Consider the following 22,180-nt stretch of genomic DNA (forward strand, 5'->3'; position numbering starts at 1 on the left):
AAATTAGATTAATTTAATTGTTAATAATTCAGATCCCTTTTAAATTTAAAACTTCAGAGGTAGTAGTAATTTGTGTACTTAAATTGTATTAGTTCTGTGTTGGCAAATGTAATTGCAGGCTACTACTGCAGTTCACTTTCTCACTGAGTCAGTCAATTTTGAGGTGATGCAGAAATAAGTAGGTCTTAAAAGTTCAGCTTACATTTAATAAACACCATTGTCTACTAACTTTTTTAAATAATCATTTTGTTTTGCAGATATTTGAGGAAAGATAAACATTGCTATCACTTACTCAATGGCAAGCAACTGATTCTGATGTAAAGTAAAAATGTCCCTTTCAGCACAGTTAAAAGATAGGTTGATTTTTTTGGTGTGGCTGTGATTTAAAACTATGGAACTGGATATTCAATATTAGTTTTTTCTTTATTAGTTAATTTGTAAAACACTGATAGTATGCCAACTCTAATGGTTAACATATCTAATAATAGACTTTAACAGTTTCAAAGATGTATAAACACCATCATCATAAAATCTAATATGATAAAAATTGTTGTCTATGTCTGTATGTATGTTTTTTTTTCAAGGATTTTAAGTAAACAGCATGTATGGTTACATCAAACATTGCTACAATGGGAAGGATTGATTCAATGTGACTGGAACTAAACTCAAAATTCACATAGGATTAGATAGATGGAAAGATGTTTTTTTTAACACCACCGGTACCAATGTTTATCGATCATTCAACCGTTTTCATTTAATTTGGAGCTAAATTTCCTTTCGGATTTTCTTGGATTATCTTATTAGACAACAAAATCCAATCAGAATCTATAATTTTTAGTGGGATTTTTGTGTGTGAGAAAATTTGTTTTTAGTTTCCTTGAAAATTTCTTAGAAGAGATTAAGTGTAGAAAAAAAGGATTGTAATTTAATTTGGAACTGGTGAAAATAAATGTGGACTCTACACTCTGGGAATTGTAGGCACTGGTGCCAATTTAGAGAAAAATCACTTGCGTAGAATAAATTAAAATGTATTAGAATTTGAACAATGACTTTCGTACGTAGGAGTCAGTAATGGATTATTAACAAACCTACAGTTCCTTCCTAAGTTGTGTTGGTGTTCATCAGTCTGTCTGTACGTTCATGCAATAAACTCTTATAGAAAGGTCTTAGAGACATGAAAGTTGGTAAATAGATTTCTTTGGATCCACAGAAGAAACCGATTGATTTTGGGTTCGAATGGGCATAGTTTACTAAAAAGGCCAAAGAAATATTGGTAACCACGATGGCATCGAGAAAAACTCAGGATAGCAAATTGAGTATACTGTGAATGTTAATCATAAGGTTTTTAGTAAGTTACCTAAACACGTAATTTTGTTGGATTGATTGGTTTCGTATAAAGATTGAACATTTTAATTTAACCTGCAATGTCACCTTCATAGTAAGGTACATAGCAAAAGGCACTTCATTTTTTCACTTTGGATATTGTTACATGCTGTTGGTTCCTTTCTTGTTGTATTGTATCTATGGAATTCACTACAAATTCATTATACTTAAGGTACAAAGTGAATTGTTATTCTGTGGGATAAGTAGTATTTTTACTAGTATAGTAAATTAATTTTTTTCATATTTATTATTATTATTATTTACAGCATCAGTATTATTTCCTACAAAAACTGTCAAGATATAGAATCTTAAAAAGTCTGTATATAAAATTAATTTTTTTTGTTAAATGTTCATGACATCGGTTTATTTTTGGACTATTTGATTTCCCGTTAAATTTTTCAATGATAATGGCAAAAAACCGTAATAGTTTTTTTTAAATGTTAAACGTCTAAGTATAACAAGAAAAGTATGTAGGATTTGTAGTTTTGCACAAAAAATTATTTTCAATGTTTTTTTAATGTTTCTCTGTGTACTGCAAGTGGTACATAAAAAATTTATTTACTTTAAAAATTTAGCAATTATGACCCTGACGGGGTACACAATAGAATGTGATACTTATTTAAGTGCAGGATTAAATTCAAACCATTAAGACAAGAAAGCAATAAAAACCCAATAAGGAAATGCATAGCAAAGTGTACCCCCTTGGACGCACAGTGTGTTTTACGAAAGCCTGGTATGTACCCGATCAGATACACAATGGCAGTTGTAAAAGATCGTGTGAACCTGATAAGGTACTCGTTGTCGTGAACATGTTAAGTAAAACAAATTAAATTTTTTGTTACTTTTTTATTTTATAAATATTTTTAAGTTGCAATTGTGCTTAGATTGGCCTCTAGCACACGGCTTATAACAGTCTGTAAAATATTAGCGATCACGGCTCGACAAATTAACCTTTTAACGGATTAAATCGAGTAAGCTCGAGCTGCCTGGGTGTTATAAAACGGACCAACGTGAGTCAACTTGTGCACAAATAAATACTTTGTTTCTGATTCCAAATGAGTTTTTTGTAATAAACAGTTTATACTAGAGGTGTACAGTATCGCAGGTTAATAATGTTGCAATCTATATAATATGTCAACCTTACTCTGTCTGTAAAGTTGTACTGTTTAATTTTGTATTCCTGTGATACAATTATACATTTATTCAATGCATCCTATTCAAATATCATTGAAATATATAGGAAATAAGTTAATTAATCAATTTTTATTAATGTAACTTTTTGTGAATTCAGTTGAAAATCACTTTATTTATTAATTATATAAATTTTACTGTGTTTGTTATAACTGAAGGATTCATTTAATAGCTTTTTATCTACAAAGCTATACATTCAAGTACCATGTTGCAAAACTATTTACACACTCGATTGATGCCCTTGAAAATAAAAAAAACTCATATTTCTGAGCATATTAAAAACAGATATGAACATCCTAACTTTTAAAAATTGAATATTTTAATACCTAAACTAATAAGCTTAACAAAACAGAATTTTGTAGAATTTGAAAAGATAATAATGTACTATTGTTTTAAACTCTAAACATACCTGTAAAATAAACAATGTTATAAAATAAATATTTTAGTGCACTTGAATACATCTTGGTTTGTAACTATTTATAAATAATAAAAACAACAAATATTTGTATTTCAGGCCAAAATTATTTTCTATATACGAAATTAATACGAAAAGAATTTTAGGGGGCAGCTTGTATTGCCTAGAATTATAACAACCACAAAAAATAATTATTAAAACTATAATAATAATTTCCTCACATGTTCCTGGAGGCTGAGGACGTTGTTGTTTGTCTTCAGAATCCCACAATCAAATCCTATCATTATTATCAGTCCTGTAAGAATCAAGTTATCTTTGGTCTTTTGTAATATTAAAATTACAAATTAATAGTCTCTCTAAAATCCTTTTCTAATTTATATAAAAACTTATTATTTATAATGATACTAATTTATATTCCAAGTTGTATTGCGCTTTACAATTTGACAAGTGTTGAAATTCATGTCAATTCCTAACATTCCCATTTGGTATTCAAAGAATTTGTTTTGTGAAAAAGTGGCTTTACACATAAAATGAACAAATGTATAGATTCTCTGTAGTGGTTTCCCCAAACTTTACCATTGAGTTTGTATCATGCCATGAAAGCCTCATGTTTTATGTGAATAAATTAATACAGTCTTATTATATTGTTTATAGTTTTATATTGTTAATAAATTGTGAAACCAACTTACAGCTGTTGCAGTTTCTCAAAGGAATGTTGAATGAGTCAACATATTCGGCCAACACTCTCTAACCTCCATCTGAAATTAATTTTTTTTATTTATAAGCAATAAATGAATAAAATATTCTATAGCAAAATTTATATAATTAAATCTGTCAATTAAAAATCTTTGATTTGTTAACTAATTATTCACTTTCACTACAACATTGCATAGCTAAAACCTTAAAATACAAAAGTATTAACAGTGACAAAACTAAAATTTTAAAAATTGCTAAACAAAACCTTTTCCACTACAAAATCGTTATAATAAAATTGTTTATTTACTACTTTCTGTGAAACTAGTAACCAATGATCAAATAATTTCTTTCCATTTCTTAAATTTACGCATCAGATACAACCAGTTTTTGTTTTTATTGGATTTTTATGACTCATTTACTAGATCTCAAATTAAAAATATGCAACTTTTCCTTTGAGTACTTTATTTTTAGTAGATACAGTATTTTTCCCTATAGCACTATACACATTGTAATGAAAATATGAATTTAAATACAGATATTTCTGCAAAAAATGAAAGGTCAAATTGTCAGTAGCTAATTATAAAGAAAGTATCTGAATTTTTCAATGTTTCACACCCCATGTTGATTATATGTAAGATTTTTATTCTAATACCTACAGTTCATATTGGAAATTTTAAGAGGTTTATGCCGAGTGTATATGCTGAGTAGTGAATCGAGTGACATCAAAGCCTTTGATATCGATTCTGCCGTTTTCTCCATCTGTAATATCATCGCCTGACTGGCTATTAATTGTATAAACGATTATTCATAAAGCTATATTTGTAGTAAGAGTTATGATGAGCCCTTTGGTTCTGGGCATGTTTAGGGTTTTTAAGAAAAAGTATTTTTGTTACTATTTATCTATTTTTATATTATTTAATACATTGCTCATGTAAGTATTATCTTGTGTATAAAATAATATGTTGCAGATTACATTCCTTATGCTGTTGTTGATGAGTCACTGTGTATTTATGGCATTTTATGAGTGTACATTTAAACAAATTCTTGTGCCAGCAACACAATTTCTCGTTTTGAGGAATGAGATACTAAATCTATATAGGAATGCAAGCATACAGGATGTACAAAATATAGATATCGCTGAAGAAATATCAAGAATATTTTACTCTTTTGTACATATTAAATATTTTAGTAAACTGTATTTTATATAGCACATAGAGAAAGATATGTTTGGAAAAAAATTCTTAGTTTCGTCAAAAAATTTATTTAGTAGTTTAAAAAATAGGTAAAAGAAAACCAATATTAATAACACTGATAAATAATGTACTATAATTTGTTTGAAAAAGAAATATTTAAAGATGTATATAATATTTTTAAGGTTTAAAAGTCTTCATTTTAAGCTGAACAAGCCTATTATATTGTTGACTGCATGCCTCATAAAAATATAAATCTATAGAAAATCCTAATGATCTAACTTTAACGATTATTACAACTTATGTAAACTAAATATATTGATATTTTACGTGGATACCGAGATACATGGTTAGAAAAATAGTAAATGGTGTTCCCGTTATCCAATACCCAAAATGTCTTATACTGATGATGCAAAGTACTTTAACAAATATTATTGATTATTTGAAACTTAGAGTTCCATTTATTTGTCATGTGATGATGATGTCATTCAGTTTGTATTTGTTACTCTAGATTCTTTGTTTTTAGAATATATTACTTTATACATATATATATATATATATATATATATATATATATATATATAAAAAATATTTTTTGTAGGTACTAAGTTGTGACTTATTTTTAAATAGTAATAAATTTATGGTCGAGATATACTGATCGCGAGAGAAAAGAAGAGACCTGGATTCTGGCCTATCTGAAATTTGCAGGCGCTACTACTAGTATGTTGCCGCGCCTTGTTTCGTAATTCCATTATTGTTTCACTGTTCCATTGCTATGATAAACAATTCACAGGGTTGGCTGTGGGGCGAAGCGCCTGAAATTACCGCGCGCGGCAACACACTAGTACACAGCTGTGCGCTGGCACGGGTCAGGTCTCTTCTTTTCTCTCGCCATCAGTCGAGATATAATTACAGTCATCCTCAGTGTGTGCTTCAGTTCTGAAACAGCTGATGCTTACTGAGGTATGGCATTGTTATTTTTCATAATTGTTTTGACTAAGTATGATTCCATTCAAGAAACCATAACGATTTTGATGCTTGGTCAGTTGTAAAATTTATGTCAATAATCACTCCTTATGGTGATTGTCTGTTATTAAGTTTTACTATGCTCAGATCTCACTTTGTTATTTAAATAGATTTTAAAATTCTAAATGTTTATATGTGTCACAGAAAGAAAATAATCTATTGAAGTATGAAATTTAGCTAAATAAATATTTATAATAAACACACACTATATATTTTGAAAATTGTAATATTTTGATTACCCCTAAGTGCCATTCTTGGATCACTCTTTTTGTTGTAATAAAGAAAGTTAACTATTTAAGTTATGTAAATAAATGTAAATTGAATTATTATTTGATTTCAAAGTAACTTTATTAATTGGAAGACCTTTCAGATGATAAAGCTTAATATTGTTAAAATGTAGTTTTATAGTTGTTTATTATATATTATTCCTGACAAAATTTGTATTTGTACTTTTTGTCTAATATTGAGTAAAGCATGTTTTAATTGAATTAACCAGAAAATGTATTGTATTCCTCTAATTTAATTTAAAATAAGTTAGTATGTATGGTATGATGTAATTGTTATCACATTGATAGAAAAAATTTGGGTTATATGATTTAATATGAAATGCACACTAAAATTACTATTTTGTTTAATCTTTAATAATGAATTTAAGATGTATTTACCTGAATGGCCATAATTCATTACTATTTAAGGGCAATTATTTAAATATTAACGGAATGACCTTCGTTAAATACTAAAGAATAATTAATTATTTAAAACTTATCAAATATATCAAGATACTTAATTTTATTAATTTTCACTATTAAAATTTGTGAGAACATTTCCTTTTATCCTACTGCCATAAAAATGAAAAAAAAAATATTACCTACCATGTCCTATCTGGATGGTATTTTATAACAGTATGTACTTTTTTTATAAAAAATTTGTATGTACATTTTAAAAAAATGTAATAAGAAACTTTTAGATTTTTTATTATTTAAGCTACATAATTTTTAGTACTCAAATTTAGTGTGTTGTTATATAATGAAACTAAACCTACTTTGACAAGTAGTTTAAGTATTTTATCATTTTATTTTTCTTTATGCGTTGTTGATATATTAAAGGTTGTAATATATTGTAGTAGAAAGCATGTGTAGTTATGAACATAATTACATGTTACCTTATTCTGTATCAAAGAATTTAATTATTGTTTCCACAACATTTTCTCCTTAAAATTGTATTTAAAATATTCACATAAAATAATTTTGAGATATTTCATGAACGCAATGAAATATGTATTAATTACCATCTAATGTTAATTTAATTTTTTCACACATCTTCATCACATATTTTAATAGTTTAACCTCTGTAGAGATTGTACTTATGGTACCTAAAAACAATTATAATTGTTGTAATTGCTTTTTGTTCATAATGACATTTAAAAAATAACAACACTTTAAGTATATTTTACAAAAAATATATGTAAGGAGCAAGTTAAATATCCACCCTAGAAACAAAATGAAAATCTCTGGAGGAGTCCAAAAGGTTTTCTGATGTTTTACAGCAAAAATTTAAATGAAATAGGATTCATATTTTCCAACTTCTTAAAGATAAGAGAATTTCCATTTAGAATACAAATTGTTATCTTTGTTGTAAAAGTAAAAACAATTTATGATACGTGCTTGCCCAATATTTTCTTGTCAAAAATAAACTGATAGGGTTCATTTAATTAGAAGTAAAAATGCTCTCCTCTAACCTAATGTGCTCTAATTTGAGTTTTGTAGTGTCTGGAATATCAGACATGAAACAAATATTGAAGCAATAGCAGTTTTTTTAAATAGCAGTTTTTTAAATAGCAGTTTTTTGTTCCACCCTTATTATTGAAACCTATAGAATGTATACTTTGTATGGAGAGACGACAAGCTATAGGATGAAGTGAGCCTAACTGTCATGATTCTAGTTTAATGGATTCTAGTCTCTGTACTAGCTCTCTATATTAACAATTTCTGCCTATATGACTGTACTAGTGATAACCCTGGAATTCTTTGTTTCAATGCCGCCAAAGCTCATTGTTAAATTTGTGTCTTACCAGATAGTGTCAGTATCCTCTTATTGTACAAAGTATACACCCTCTAGAATAGAACTCTGACCTATAAGCCTTGATGGTGAACCATTGCTCTGCTTGCAGGAGTTCCTGGAAGGGTTGAGCCAGGCCACTCCGACACTGGATGACCACTCCATGTACTCCTGCTCCGGGTCCCTGCCCTCCGACCTGGAAGAGGTAAGTAGAGGTCATTCACTATCACTGCATGTGTGGTAATGGAATAGAAAACATTGCATGTGCACCAATGAGCAGTGCTAGACTATATTCTACAGAACAGAAATGTGAATATAATTTTCATAAGCATTAACCGTGGAACTGGCAAAGTCATAATTTACAACGCATTTTTTTCCCACTGTTCACTGGTAGTCGTAATTTACAAAATATTAAACATTATCTGATAATTATGTAATCTTTCGAACAATCTACATTCAAATTGCAATAAAAATTTTATAATTGTAATCAGAAGATTCCAAACTTTCTTTTAATGCACTTATTTGTATATTTTACTGGGTGCTAAAAGCTAAAGTGCTTGAAGCACTAAGCAATCTTGACAGCTGTTGCTGTTTGTATCAGCTGAATTCTGTTCTGTTTAGTTTTATGTTGTTTTCATTCTGTATTATAAGTAGACATTTTTTTTATCAAATTAATTGTTTTATTGCTCACTTTACATCTTTCAATTCTATGTTGAGTTATATTTCCAAATAACAAATAAACAAATGCAAGAAATATTTTTCGATAAGTGTTTAACCAACTTACTTTTCTGATACTGTGCCAACTTTATATCGCCAAGTTGTTTTATTTTTTTTAATACTGGGACAGTTTTTTGTGAAAATAAATATTTGAAATCTTTATGCTCAATGAACTTTAACTAATTTTCTTTTCAAAATAAAGTTTTGTATATGAAAACTGTCTCTTTCTAAACTGGAAAAAAGTGGAAAAAATACATAGTGGTCAGGTTCTTGATATCTCTATTTTTAATCAAAATCTGTTAGCACACCTATATAAGAAACTTTTCTGGTTAACAAAATAAGTAAATAAATAAATAAAATATTGATCTATTGAATAATATTACCAAAATAACCGATTAAGAAAGAGTATTATTTTTTCAGATAATGACGATTTTGTTTCTGACAATTAATTATAATGTATAAAATAGAAATGCTAATGCCTAGAAAATAATACAGGAGCATAATGTTCTAAATAATTTTACAATTTTTAATGACTATTGAAAACTCTTTCATAAAACTCACTAAATTACATTTTTATTAGAAACTGTAATAACCACACTTTTTTAAAGTATTAAATAGTATGTTAATTTTGTTTCTGACAAGTAAGATTGATTTGAATAGATTAAACTAAATATACCAAGAAATTGTAAAAGTTATTCTTTTTTTACTAGTATTGGTGTACACTAAATACCTTTTACACAATAACGGCAGCATTTTGAAATAATAATATTTTTAAACATACGAATAAATCGTATCACATGGCTTTATAAAGAAACTTACTTTCCAAACAAATAAAAGCCCAATATAGAAGAATAGAAATTGTAATAAGTTTATTAAACGCGCCCAAGTACAATATCGTAATCTCCACATACTGTTTACTTAATTAAAATAAAACAGTTGATTAGAACAGACATAATTAAGGAGACGCAGGCTGCATATTCATAAGTTTAATTTCGAGTTAGATGAAGTTGATGAAAATGGTTTGTATTGTATTGAATATTGTATGAGCTAACTGGATGTCTCATTGCCTAACACGCTAAGGAAGAGAAGAGTAGAGGGGGAGCTATAGAGGGGTTGTGAGTCTGTCTCCCTTCTAGGGAGCCTTGTAATGATTGCAACAGAGAACTCAGCTTGCTTTTAATCTTTGGTTGGATAATCACTCTCGACAAATTTCCCCCAAAAAAAGCTACTGCAAGCAGCTATTTGAAACCATTTACAAGATGAAAACTACCCATTGATTAGAAATGTAATGTAGATATGTGATGCGAATAATTGGAAAATACGTATAAACCTTTTTTGCGTTATCATTATAAAGAAGCATGATTCATTTTTAATTTAATGCCTTTGGTAGTAATGTTTTGAGCTTTGATGGCTTTCTTCGCTTATGTTCTGTAACTTTGATTTTTATTAGTATTCATAAATAACAATTGGTAATTAATACTCATTATTATCAATGTCTCCTATAAGTGTCATTGTTTCAAAATTCGTTTTTACACAGTAGCGAAACTAGGAATACACATTGGGGGGGAAGAATCTGATTGAAGAACACACCATGCTGTGGTGGAATAATTAATCTAAATTTAAGTAAATTATATAGGCCTAATTTACAGTAAAACATTTAAATGCTATATTTTGAACAGGATGAGTTGCTGTTATACATATACTTTTTAACTTTTTGGGGCTTAGGGTGGTGCTATATCCCCCTCATCTCCCCCCTTAGTTACGTCACTGTTTCTAGATAATCTGAGTGCTACTGAATGCTTTAAAAATTTTGTCTGGACAAAATAAACACAAAGCTTTATGTTAACATAAAAGTACCACATGTTCCAATAAAGAAGTTTAATACTTATAATAATAATATTGATTGCACTGTGGAATAACTGCAGAGTTTGGCTTTCCTATAGAGAAAATTGGAAAGTTTCCAGTAGATTGGTCAGGCTGATTGACCTTGATTGGGAGACTCACAGATTAACTATGGAGTGATATCTTTAGCTGATAGTTAAAATTAGCCAGTTAAATCTTTAGCTTTCGTTGTATTCTGTCACTAGCTAGCAGTTACACCTCAGACATGAGTGTGAGTGTGATAATAAGCAGTCTAAGATAGTTTTAAATTTAAAAACATTAAAAAAAAACTAGTGTCATTCAAGATTTTTGATAGTACGGTAATAATATTTGTGCAGCAGGGAAACCTATTTTCCCGAACTATGAACAGATAGGGCTGACCCAGATAAAGCAGGTATCTAGGCAGTTTTCATTGAGAACATGTTTAGAGCTATGTATATGCTGAAAATACACTATATTTTTTACTATCATAAGAGACTTTGAAGAGCAGTTGATTCAGTCAGACCTGACATGTTAGGAGTTATGTTGTCCATCCATGTACTTCTTTAAATAAAATAAATGTTGGTTAGGCATGTATTATATAATGAAAAATATATATTCAATACAGATTTTTACTATGTATAAAATTCCTTAGCCAAGCTATCATGATATAATAGTAACTGTTATTACATCAAATAAGAGGCTCTAATAACTAGTTTACTTTTTAAAATACAGGAAAAAGATTGTATTTCCTTATTGAGATTAGTAATTAGGCTCGCAATATATGATGTAGAGTGAATGACAGTTTTTTAAACGCAACGCCAGTGCACTTTAATGAACCCTTCTAAATATTTCTGCTAATGAGCGAATACGAGTTTTTAATCTCTGTGTCAAGGATATATTCAAGGAGTCACGATTTATTCAAGAATCCACGGGGTTGAAATGGATCAACGGAGCATTTTCTAGAATTTAATGGAATGAACTAAATATTTGTTTATTCCTGGTACATAATACTTTTTCTTGAATTTAATTCAGACAGTTGTTAAATTTCGCTCCTTCTCAAATTAAATCGTTCTATATTTTTGTTGCCTTTAATACTACATTATTAATGCCTTATAATTTATAACAATTTTCAACTTATTGTGTCCTGATTGTGTTCTCTGGAATGTGCAGCGAGGGGCTCATCATCTACATGAACAATACTATAACTGTGACCTGTCATTCTAATACGAAGATGTGACTAGAATTACAATCAATAATTCCTTTAATTCCTATGTATATAGTATTAGAATATATATCAGCGATCAAAACAAAGAGACAGAAAGAGTATGAAAATGGTGACGAAAAGATAAAAAAATTAATATATTTTAATTACATAAATTAACCATAGAACATAAAAAGTTTTTAAATGTTCAAGAGTTTTTAGAGTAAATGGTTGACAGTTTGAATTATCTATAGATTACAGATAGGTTTGAAGTTGGCTCTGAAACCTATCTCATCAGTTATTATTCATCTTAAATAATCAATTACCCAGGTTGCCGGCAGCACCATTCAATCGGACAAAAGCCATTCATTAATCATTCTATATAAATGTTCATTAAATAACATCTCAAAACATTTTGTTTTAGTATTCGCTGTATAGTATTTTATTAAAAATTTGCTTATTATTTAAAATTGTTTGCTTTCAAAGTTATTTGCAATTTTATTAATCAATACAGTACTATGATCACAGAAAATTGTATATATATATATATATATATATACAATGGAATTTAATATATATATATATATATATATATATATATATATTATATATAATATATATATATATAATATATATATATAATATATATATATAATATATATATATATATATATATATATATATATATACAATATATATATATATTGAAATTATTGAAGAATTGAAATTATAACTTTTAATTTTTGTATAGGATCGTCATAGAATATTCCGCATAGTTCGTGATATATTCTACTACATCCTAGACTTACTAATTATCTGCTCTATTTTTCACAATATCTATATATTTGATATAGATTATTTCAGTTATTTTTATTTCAAATGATAATAGGGAATTGAAATCCGCCCTACTCTTCAGGTGTACATAAGACACTAAAACATTAAAACATTTAAAAAAGTGGCAATGGTCTGCCACTCAAAGTTAAAATGATTATTAAGTGATATCTGATGAACTGAATACAAGTCCAGACTGGAGAAAATGAAACTAGACTTTGTGCTGGTTTAACAGAGATTACATTGTATAATTATAATAACAGTAATTGTTGATTACAAATATAGTTTTTTTCACAAATTGTTATTTTTGTGATTACAATATTTATGTTCATATTTGTTAAATATAATTAAAATTTGGAGTTTAAAAATCTTGTATTTGTAACAGAATGTATTTTATTGTGTATAATATTAAGCCCTTAAATTTGTCCATACATTCATTTTAGTTTCCAATGCTTATTACAAGATTATGTTTGAAAGAAATTATAACCATTGAAGATTTTGTTAAATTTATTTTGATTATAAGAAAATTGGTCTCAAATGCAGTTTGAATTGATAATTTGTATAAAATTAATTCTGTATCTATCTATGAATGGTGACCAGACAGTCCCAGGAGTAACGCTGGTTTGTGGAGGCTCCATGTAGCACTGTAGTTCTCGGAGCTGCACTGTTGACACAGTAAGAGCAATAAGGCAACTCTTATACGTGTGATGGGTTTTCGCTTTGCAGTCAAGGTTTTACTATTAATAATTGCAGTTTTTATCTTTGGATTAATTCCTCACAAAAAATAACCTTTTTGTCTTTAAATATTTAAAAAAATATTCTAATGGCAACATTCACGATGAAAAGTATACTCATTTATAATGAAATCTGTCACTGATGAAAATGCTGAGAATAATATCATATTACTTCTTCCCCCTATGGTCATATAGTTTTAATTTCTAAACTTTCTATATCTAGTGTATGCAAAAATTTCCAAATATTTTTTTTGTATTTTGGGTGACTATACAGTCTTGGAGAAAAGTTTAAATATATTATTTTTTTAACCGAAAATCATCTACCTTCTTGGCCTCCTCCACATTCTCTATCTCTATAATTCTTAAGTTACACTCTGTTATATTATTTATTACATTTATGTTATACCATTGGTTTTATTAATTATTTTAGAGTAACATATACTGTGGGTTTGATTTATACTAGTTTAGTTTTGAGATATTTCTAATAAGCTATTGAATTATTTCAACTTTAAAAAAATGCTTTAGGATTTCATTAATGATTTTCCAAACAAAACACAAAAGTTTATTGTTGTTAATTATGAAGTCTATAGAAAGAAGTTGCAGTTTGATCCATGATAAATAACAATTGATAACAGATATAATAAAAGCAGTAATTTTATTATAATAAAGAAGACTAAAATATGTATGTATTAATTAGATGAGTAGTTTGTGTTTTTAATAATAAAATTATTATTTGTGATTAAGCTGTATTATTATAAGGGATATAACTTTTATTGACACTGTCAATTAGTGGGTGGTTTAATTGTTGTACTTTAGGATGTTCATAAAAATTCCCTAATTAAATGCTATGGTTTTAAAAATTTTGCATTAAATTTTTAGTCTATTAAAGAGTTTTAAAGTGAGAAGTAGCACTACAATATTTAAAAATCATCAGTAACTTACAATATGTGAAATATTTAGTACTTTGGTAATGGTGGTTAGAAATTGATTATGAATCATATCCTTATTATGAATAATATTCAAACAAGTAAAATACTAAATAAATAAACAATATGTAAAACATGTTTTTAGACTCATACAATTAATTAATTGTAAATATCAATACAATCCGTAGACAAATTATTGAAAAATGTGTTTTTGTACCAAGTGAAACTGAATATATTTGTATTTTTTCCCATTGTAATAACATAATGAGGTTATATTTGTAACACTACTTAAAGTGATAAAATGTCTGAGAATATGAAATGAACTAATTTGGTTTGTTATAATTTAATAATGCTCATCTGTGCTTCTTGTAAAATTGATAAACATATGTAAGATATTAACATATCTGTTGTAGTCTTTGTTTTTTTAATTTAAATAATACAAGTAAAAGAAATTAACAATGATAAAAAGATGTACAGTTGTTCATGTATGTAGTATGGACACTGGAGAAGGCGGTTAGAGTGAAGAAGGGCGAAGTGACCATATAGAAGCGAGAGTATTAATTAACAAATTCCTCAGTCTTCAATGTGGAATTCCACTACTTCCAAAGCTAAGACCACCTTCAGCCTCCGTCACTTGTCACCCGTCATCATTCTCTATTGGTTTTTACTCAAAACCGTGTGTCAAAATGTGACAAATGCAAAAATGTCCCCTGTTCTAATTTAAGTTCAAAACCGTTACAAGAAGAACCTCAAATAGTGGCTGTTTTTTTAAAGTGTGCGTGATTTTTCTGTTGTAAATTAAATTGATTTGTTATTTTATAAATTGAAAAACTAAATTGAAAATGCAGATTTTAAATTTAATGGTAATAACAACATTGTTTCAGCTATGGTAGCCATCTAAGAGGTATCTTAATCCTCATTATAGATTTGGTTTTTTAATTAAAAAAATACTAATGTTATTTTGTTTTAATGGTACTACTTGTAAAATAAAATACCATAGAAAAAATACATTTTGTATTTAATTGTAATATATTCAAAATATAGAGAATAATTATAAATGCCATACTTATTTGGCTTAAAGTATATTGTTTTACATCCTCTCTGTGATATATTTCGACAAGAACCCTTTTTTTACGACAGAACCCTTTTTTGCTCCAGTCTTAAATTTTTATTCTTTTAAATTAAAAAAAATTTGTTAATAACCTTTATTACTCAACTATTGTGTAACATTTAATTACAATTTTTTAATTTTCCATTATGTATTCTATTGGAAGGAAACATAAAATTCTCTAAAACATTATATATAATCGAGTCAGTTTGGTAAATTCATAATTTTTGTTTAAGTCACGTTATTATTGGAGCTTAACTCAACATTCACGTGGAATCAACCCCTCCTACCATAGCTACTTTATGTGTAGAAAACTTGGTTGCTCCACCGTGCTTAGAGATCATGTCTATCGTATCATAGTGCTCACAATTGTGCACTTAATGGGACAATGAGAATACCTCTTCTTCATCTATATTAGTATATTACACTATATCTTGTGGTCTAGGTGTTTATGATGTAGAAATGATGTAATGAGTTCATTTTGAGGCTCTTCTTCGACAACATTTTTTGGATCTCTTCAGATGAACATGACTCCAAATTTCAGGAGTCAAGTCTATAAGAGTGTCAGATCCCAGGCGCTGTATTAAAGAGGAATGTGAGGCCCCAAGTCACTGACCATTTTCATAGTATCAATTTTAAAATTCTGACCCATACATGGACTTGCATCAGTATTATAACTTTGTAGTGTTCAAACGTAACAATTCTGTTTTCTCTTCATGAGCCCGTATGCAATTAAGAGATTGATTGAAAAATCAGATGAAGTGAAAAACGTTCCTTTATTGTTGCATAACCTTTTGAAATCCTGGCACAGTGAGAAGAAATAGAGTGTAATTAATATTAGTTTTTATCTCTTTGTGAATAAGTAAAGGAACTATTTCATTAATTTCAAACTAAATTTAAAATATTTAATAACTACCAAAAGCTGTGAGGTATGAATAGCATGTGCGCCTGAACTGCATGTTTCTAACACTAATACACTGCTTGGCTATAACACAGTGTTCACCTGTGTTTGGCCATTATATTTAGTGGCTAGCCTGTTTACTAATCTCTTCAAACTGAATACAGTGGAGTTTGCATTCTATTATTGCCATTATATCATACTGTATTTATACAGAAATAGCATAACTAAGGAATGAAATATGTAATGTGAACTTATATTTTTAACTCCAAAAGATACAATTTTACTAAATATGTTTTATAAAAACTTTGTAACAAAGCGGTTTTGACTATATTTTACATTAAGACAATTTAAGTGAAAACCCTTAGTACAGAAATCAAATAAATTTGTCTTACATGTAATTTTTTCTATTGAGACTAAATTGTTCTAATTTAAAATTAACTATTAATGTAAGAGCTTGCTTTTCTGATGGTAATCTCGATTATTGACCTATGTAATATTGGGTTAAACTTCAAACTATTTCAAATTGTGCCTTTCAAACAAACGATGCCCTTGTTTTTAGTTGTAAAATTATATAATATAAGGCTTAACTGATTGTAGAGATATGATTATTACGCATCCTAAAACTATTTAATTTCTTTGTTATTATCATAAGCTATTCAGATAAAAATCTCAAATATTTTGTTTTTCAACATTTTGTACTTCAAAAAGTAAGCACTTAATAAATCAAGGTCTTTTCACTACCGACTCTTAATGATGGATGTCTAATCATTATTACAAGAATCATGTCTAGAAGTTAACTGACTGAGTTGCTTTATACAGTCCTGATGGTTGGATGTACTCATATAAAAATGCATATAGCAAATGGTCCGTACATGGTTTAGTTTTTGAAATATATTTGTGTGTGTATGTCGGAAATTAATAGTGTAAAAACTAACTTAAGATACTTACTACTATACTATTTCTTAAAGAGTATTTATTTGGTTTTAATTCTATATGAAAAAAAATACAAATTAGAAGATTTAGAAACATTCTGTCAATTTTCCAGAAACTGTAGTAAAAGTGCAACTAGCCTTAAACATTTCACAATCTGGAATTTAAATTATCATAATTATTCAATAAAAGGTCATTAAAGGTGATACAATTGTTACCAATAAAAAAGTCTTTAATTGAGTTAAATCAATTGAGTTACCAAGCTATGAACACTGAGGTGTATGAAAATTAGAATACAGTAGTGTGATGTTTAGTACATGTTAAATACAATGATTTATTTATTTTTCTTGACATTAAATTGGAGGCTATTTTGTAGGTACTTACTTAGATATCAGATTGTGAGGACGATTTGGTGTTGTGTGTTGGAATTGGTATTCCTATGTCACTTGACACCTGTAATACCCACCCACTACCCACCCATGCCTGACCCATATTGTCTGTGATGTTGAGGGGATAGAATTGAGCAGTGAACAATGGACTTGTATATACAGAGTCTCGTGGAATAGGGGCGTATGAGCCGTTTTGATAAGTTTTCCCTCTGAAATATTTGGGTAAAGATGATAAAATGCTGAATTAATAGTACTGTGTGGAAACATTTTAAAATAACAGTATCAGAAGTTATTTCATAACATATTTAAACCATGTAGGGTGGTAAATAATCAAAACATTAATTTCAACTCTATAAGTTTTGATAACTTGATGGCAGATAAAATAGGAAATATATTTTTATTGCTCAACAAGGAATCATAGGCATTCTTATGAGTCATTTACGACCATTATTGGAGTTTTGTAACCAGTCCCAAGAAGAAAACGGCTGAACTCAAGAATATGAATTTTTACATTGTTTACACATGAATGATGACTTCTGGGAATTATAGATTTTTAATGGTTGATGATTGGATGGAATTTCGTTTCTGTAAAGTTGGTGATTTTGCATGATCTATCAAGGAAAATAATGTGCCGGAATAGTTGACTGAACTGGTGACCAGTAGTGAAACATCTACATTTGCTACAATAATTCAAGAGAAGTGGCGAAAAATTTAGAAAACATGATTTAGAATGTGTCTGAAAAGTTAGGACAAGAATAGTTGAGGGGTTTCAAAGTTGTTATGCATGGAGGCTGCCTACTGAGTCAGACGTGGTGTTCAGTCACAAGGGGGTAGGTTTATGTTACATTGTCATTGACGAAAACGACCCAAGGAAGTATTTTGATGAAAACCGACAAACGGTAGTCTTGGTGGAATTGTATCCACAAAAATAGGATCGTTAAGGAAGAGAAAGCTTGTTACCGTGTGACGTGTGTGTCTGGACTCTCGCGTGCTTCCCCCTCCTTCCCTCCTCTCGCCCTCTACCCCTCACCATCGCCAACTGTAACTGGGTGATGTATGTCTTCAGTTATAGAAGTCTCGACCTTGCTCATGTACTGTATATAAATAAACTACTTCGACTTTCAGAACTATTGATTCATTTTTCATGGGTTACATTTAATGTCTGAAACTTAAACAAAATGAAGCACAGACGTTCTAGTGCGTTTCTTGGCACTTTACTAAGACGTACCTAATGATACTAAAGAGGCGTCGTTGAAAAAACAGAGAAAAACTATTCAAACAATGTACAAAATCGGATGAAGGGGGCGCGGAGAAGTTTTTAATTTAAAATTACCCTTCGAGAGGGAAACACCCAAAATTGTGAATACATGAGTAAGCAGACTGCATTCGCTATAGAAAGTTATGTTTTTCTAATTTCGAATACGGTATTTAAAAGATAGTGACTAATTTTTCATTCTTTATTTAAGACTTTTAACCGACTCTATTAATACAGATGAAAAATACTGTCCTTTGTTAATGTACAAATTTAAATTTCATATGTGGATCCTCATGAAATCCGAGCTAATATATACATTATTTAAATTTTTATAAATGACAATAGCCTAATTTAATAATTCAATAAACATTGAATCACGTATTGAAAAGTACTTGTCACGGTGGAGCAGTTGAAAGTTTATATATATATATATATATATATATATATATATATATATATATATATATAAATATACCGTAGGTCGACTCTGAGAGTGTTATATTTAATCAACCTCCCACCACCAAAGGGCAAACTTATAAGTCACCTACATAAATACTATGAGTAGGCCTATGCTGTTTTTGGGATTGGCCGGAGCCATAAGTGTTTTGTATCTCTGTCACGTTTAGTTATTTAATGTTTTATAATTTTTGCAACAGACCCATTTTAACAGTCTTTATTTTCGGTTTATAAGTATTGTACGTAATAATCATGGCCGTGGTACGTAAATACCAAATTATTATTCTCAAATAATAATTTGAGAAGGCATGCTTAGTTATTGGTATTTTTAACTTGGTTTATATTTAATAGAGCATATTATTAATTATGTAGTCAAGTGTTACAAGACAGTTTAAACCAAATGAAGTGTAAACTTTTAATTTTGTGTGTAGTCTATATATCGGAGTTTGCCAAAAATATTAAATAATTTTGTTATTAGGAGTGTCAAAAACCTTACCAGTTGTGTTCTAAACTATCCGGAAATCAGAACAACGCAGTAGTTATACTAAACGTTTTAAAGTATTCGAAGATTAGAACAACGCAGTAACTTTGTAGTTATACTAAACGTTTTAAAGTATTCGGAGATTAGAACAACGCAGTAACTTTGTAGTTACACTAAACGTTTTTAAAATATTCGGAGATCAGAAAAACGCAGTAACTTTGTAGTTATACTAAACGTTTTAAAGTATTCGGAGATCAGAATAACCCAATAACACGAAGCGTATCTAAAAGAATTGAATTAAAGTGAGTGTTACGTTAAAATACAAAACAACTACCGAAATGGATGTTTGCATAAAATATGAAAACTTAGGTAATGCAGACTGAAATTTTATCTTTACTGTTAAAAGTCAGAATCGTCGAGTTCAGATTAGTAATAAAGTTAATATGAATAATAGATAACAAATTTATTTATTTGTTTTTGTTATGAAACCTAACCTTCTGTTGAGAATAAACACATGAATATAAAACAATAATATTTAATGGCCAAATTAAATTTAATAATTTTCGGTTATAACAGTCTTTTGTCAAGTATTTAACGAGAAATTTATTGAAACAATAATTTGTGCTTAGCTGTAAATTAGCGTTGGAATATTAAATATAAGATCAATAAATAAAAACGCTATCTGACAAAACATCGTAGGAAAATAAAAAAAAATAAGATTTGGAAATACACTATAAAAACTATTTAGTAATCTTCCTGTGCCTGCTTTCTAATATTACATAATTCGCTAATTAAATGCATAACAATATACGATAAATTCGATGATATAAATTATAATGTGAGATGTATTTTTAAATGAGTAAAACTAACTTTCACAAACGGTTGACCTAAAAAATCGCTTAGTCTGATAGAAAGTTGGGTGAAAGTAGTGCACGGTTGTACAGTACCTGTTCACATGGAGAGGCGCTCCGCGAATGGATACGGCTTCTGAATTGTGTGATACATCAGTGCTGCCACTACTGCCACTTTGATATATCGTACAAGGAAGGAAATTATCGTATATACGAAGTATCGGTGTCTTATATCACAATGCAGTGCAGAACAGTCTAAATGTAACACTACGGTACCTTTTGTAAAGCTTATTGATATCTTTTAATTTTACGCTGTCTTATCAGTATTTAGCCGAAAGTTTCGAATAAAATGTCAATGAAATCCATAAAACATTTGGAGGATTTTAACCGTTGTATTTATAAAGTGTTGTGAAATAATTAATTTAATTTCCACTGCGTTAGCTAAAAAATGTAATTCGTATTTTGTGTTCACCAAATACGTAAAAATAATAATTGGTTTCAGACGCTTTTGCGTTTCTCTACTTTAAGAATGCCGGTATTAAATTTTATGCTATAAAATAAAAAATAAAAATTTAATTTAATTTATAAAATTTCTAATTATTAGTACATTTATTTTTGTATAATACAACTTAATAAATTATAATATAATATTATAATTTACATTAACATTTTTTTATGTGTATTTTGTTTCGAGGTCAGGCTGAGCATAGAAAGCTTTATCATATTTTTATTTTGTTTCAAAATTTTTTTGTTTTGTTCGTTTTAAATATTATTTTCTAAATAAGGAATATGTTTGATCTGATTGTAAAAAGCAGAAGATATATTACTTTCTTTAAGTAATAACATGTTTTTTCCTTATTTATATATTTTATTTGTACATTAATATTGTGTATAAAGCATTTTTAAATGTAAAGTTGGACAATAAGAATAATAACAACATATTTAACATTTTTAAGTTGCTTTTTGCCGCGTACAGTCTGTACACTGTAGCCATTAGGCTTATGTGAGAATTATTTCAGTATGTTGAGACCCTTCTTATAAATTGTTTAAGATATGTTTTCTCAGATTTACCAATGACATACAGCATTCGTATTCATATTGGCAAGTGCTTTTAGTAAATTAATTAAATATACGAGTAGTAATCATTGTGATCAAAGAAATAAGATGATGAAACTATTTATGTAATGATCTGTTGTAGACTCAACCTTCTAAGAAAAACGGTTTTGAAAAGTTCAAACATTTTCTGAGGGTAAACTGTCCAAACTTTTAGTATATGATGGATAACGTGTTTGGAGGGTGTCCTGTGGAGGGGTAGCCATATCATACTTTATCCTTAGGAACGCCATGAATGAACTTGGTCCGATGACCGTACAAGCTTACAGATGTCGAGTTTAACCTGGAATGCGATCGATGTGTTTTCATGGTCTGATTTTGTATAATTCGTAACGCTCTCGTTAATTCTTAACTATCTCGGAGTCCTGGATGAGTCACTCGTAGCTGATATGGAACATATTTCATTACTCTTGTTCGGACGGAGCGAGAATAGCAAGTGAACATAGATGTAAACATTAAATAAAT

General features: G+C 28.7%; 1 protein-coding gene and 1 long non-coding RNA gene across 3 annotated transcripts in view; one reads left to right on the forward strand and one right to left on the reverse strand.

The window, feature by feature from the left end:
* The window catches only part of LOC124355097 (patj homolog), a 261,313-nt gene extending 249,182 nt beyond the window's left edge, over window positions 1-12,131 (forward strand). Inside the window, exons 19-20 of the mRNA XM_046806044.1 lie at window positions 8,072-8,164; window positions 11,710-12,131. Of these exons, the coding sequence (XP_046662000.1) occupies window positions 8,072-8,164; window positions 11,710-11,763 (147 nt within the window). The 3' untranslated portion in view covers window positions 11,764-12,131. The remainder of the gene's footprint in view (window positions 1-8,071; window positions 8,165-11,709) is intronic.
* The window catches only part of LOC124355098, a 37,285-nt gene extending 16,437 nt beyond the window's left edge, over window positions 1-20,848 (reverse strand). The window contains exons 1-3 of one of the 2 annotated variants that reach the window (XR_006921739.1): window positions 20,699-20,848; window positions 8,034-8,155; window positions 3,679-3,747 (exon numbers count right to left, since the gene is read on the reverse strand). This is a non-coding gene — a long non-coding RNA (uncharacterized LOC124355098). The remainder of the gene's footprint in view (window positions 1-3,678; window positions 3,748-8,033; window positions 8,156-20,698) is intronic. The other variant, XR_006921740.1, reaches the window with a different exon arrangement.
* Between the last annotated feature and the right edge of the window lie 1,332 nt (window positions 20,849-22,180).

The sequence above is a fragment of the Homalodisca vitripennis genome, chromosome 2 (genome assembly GCF_021130785.1).
Source record: "Homalodisca vitripennis isolate AUS2020 chromosome 2, UT_GWSS_2.1, whole genome shotgun sequence".
NCBI lineage: Eukaryota > Metazoa > Arthropoda > Insecta > Hemiptera > Cicadellidae > Homalodisca > Homalodisca vitripennis.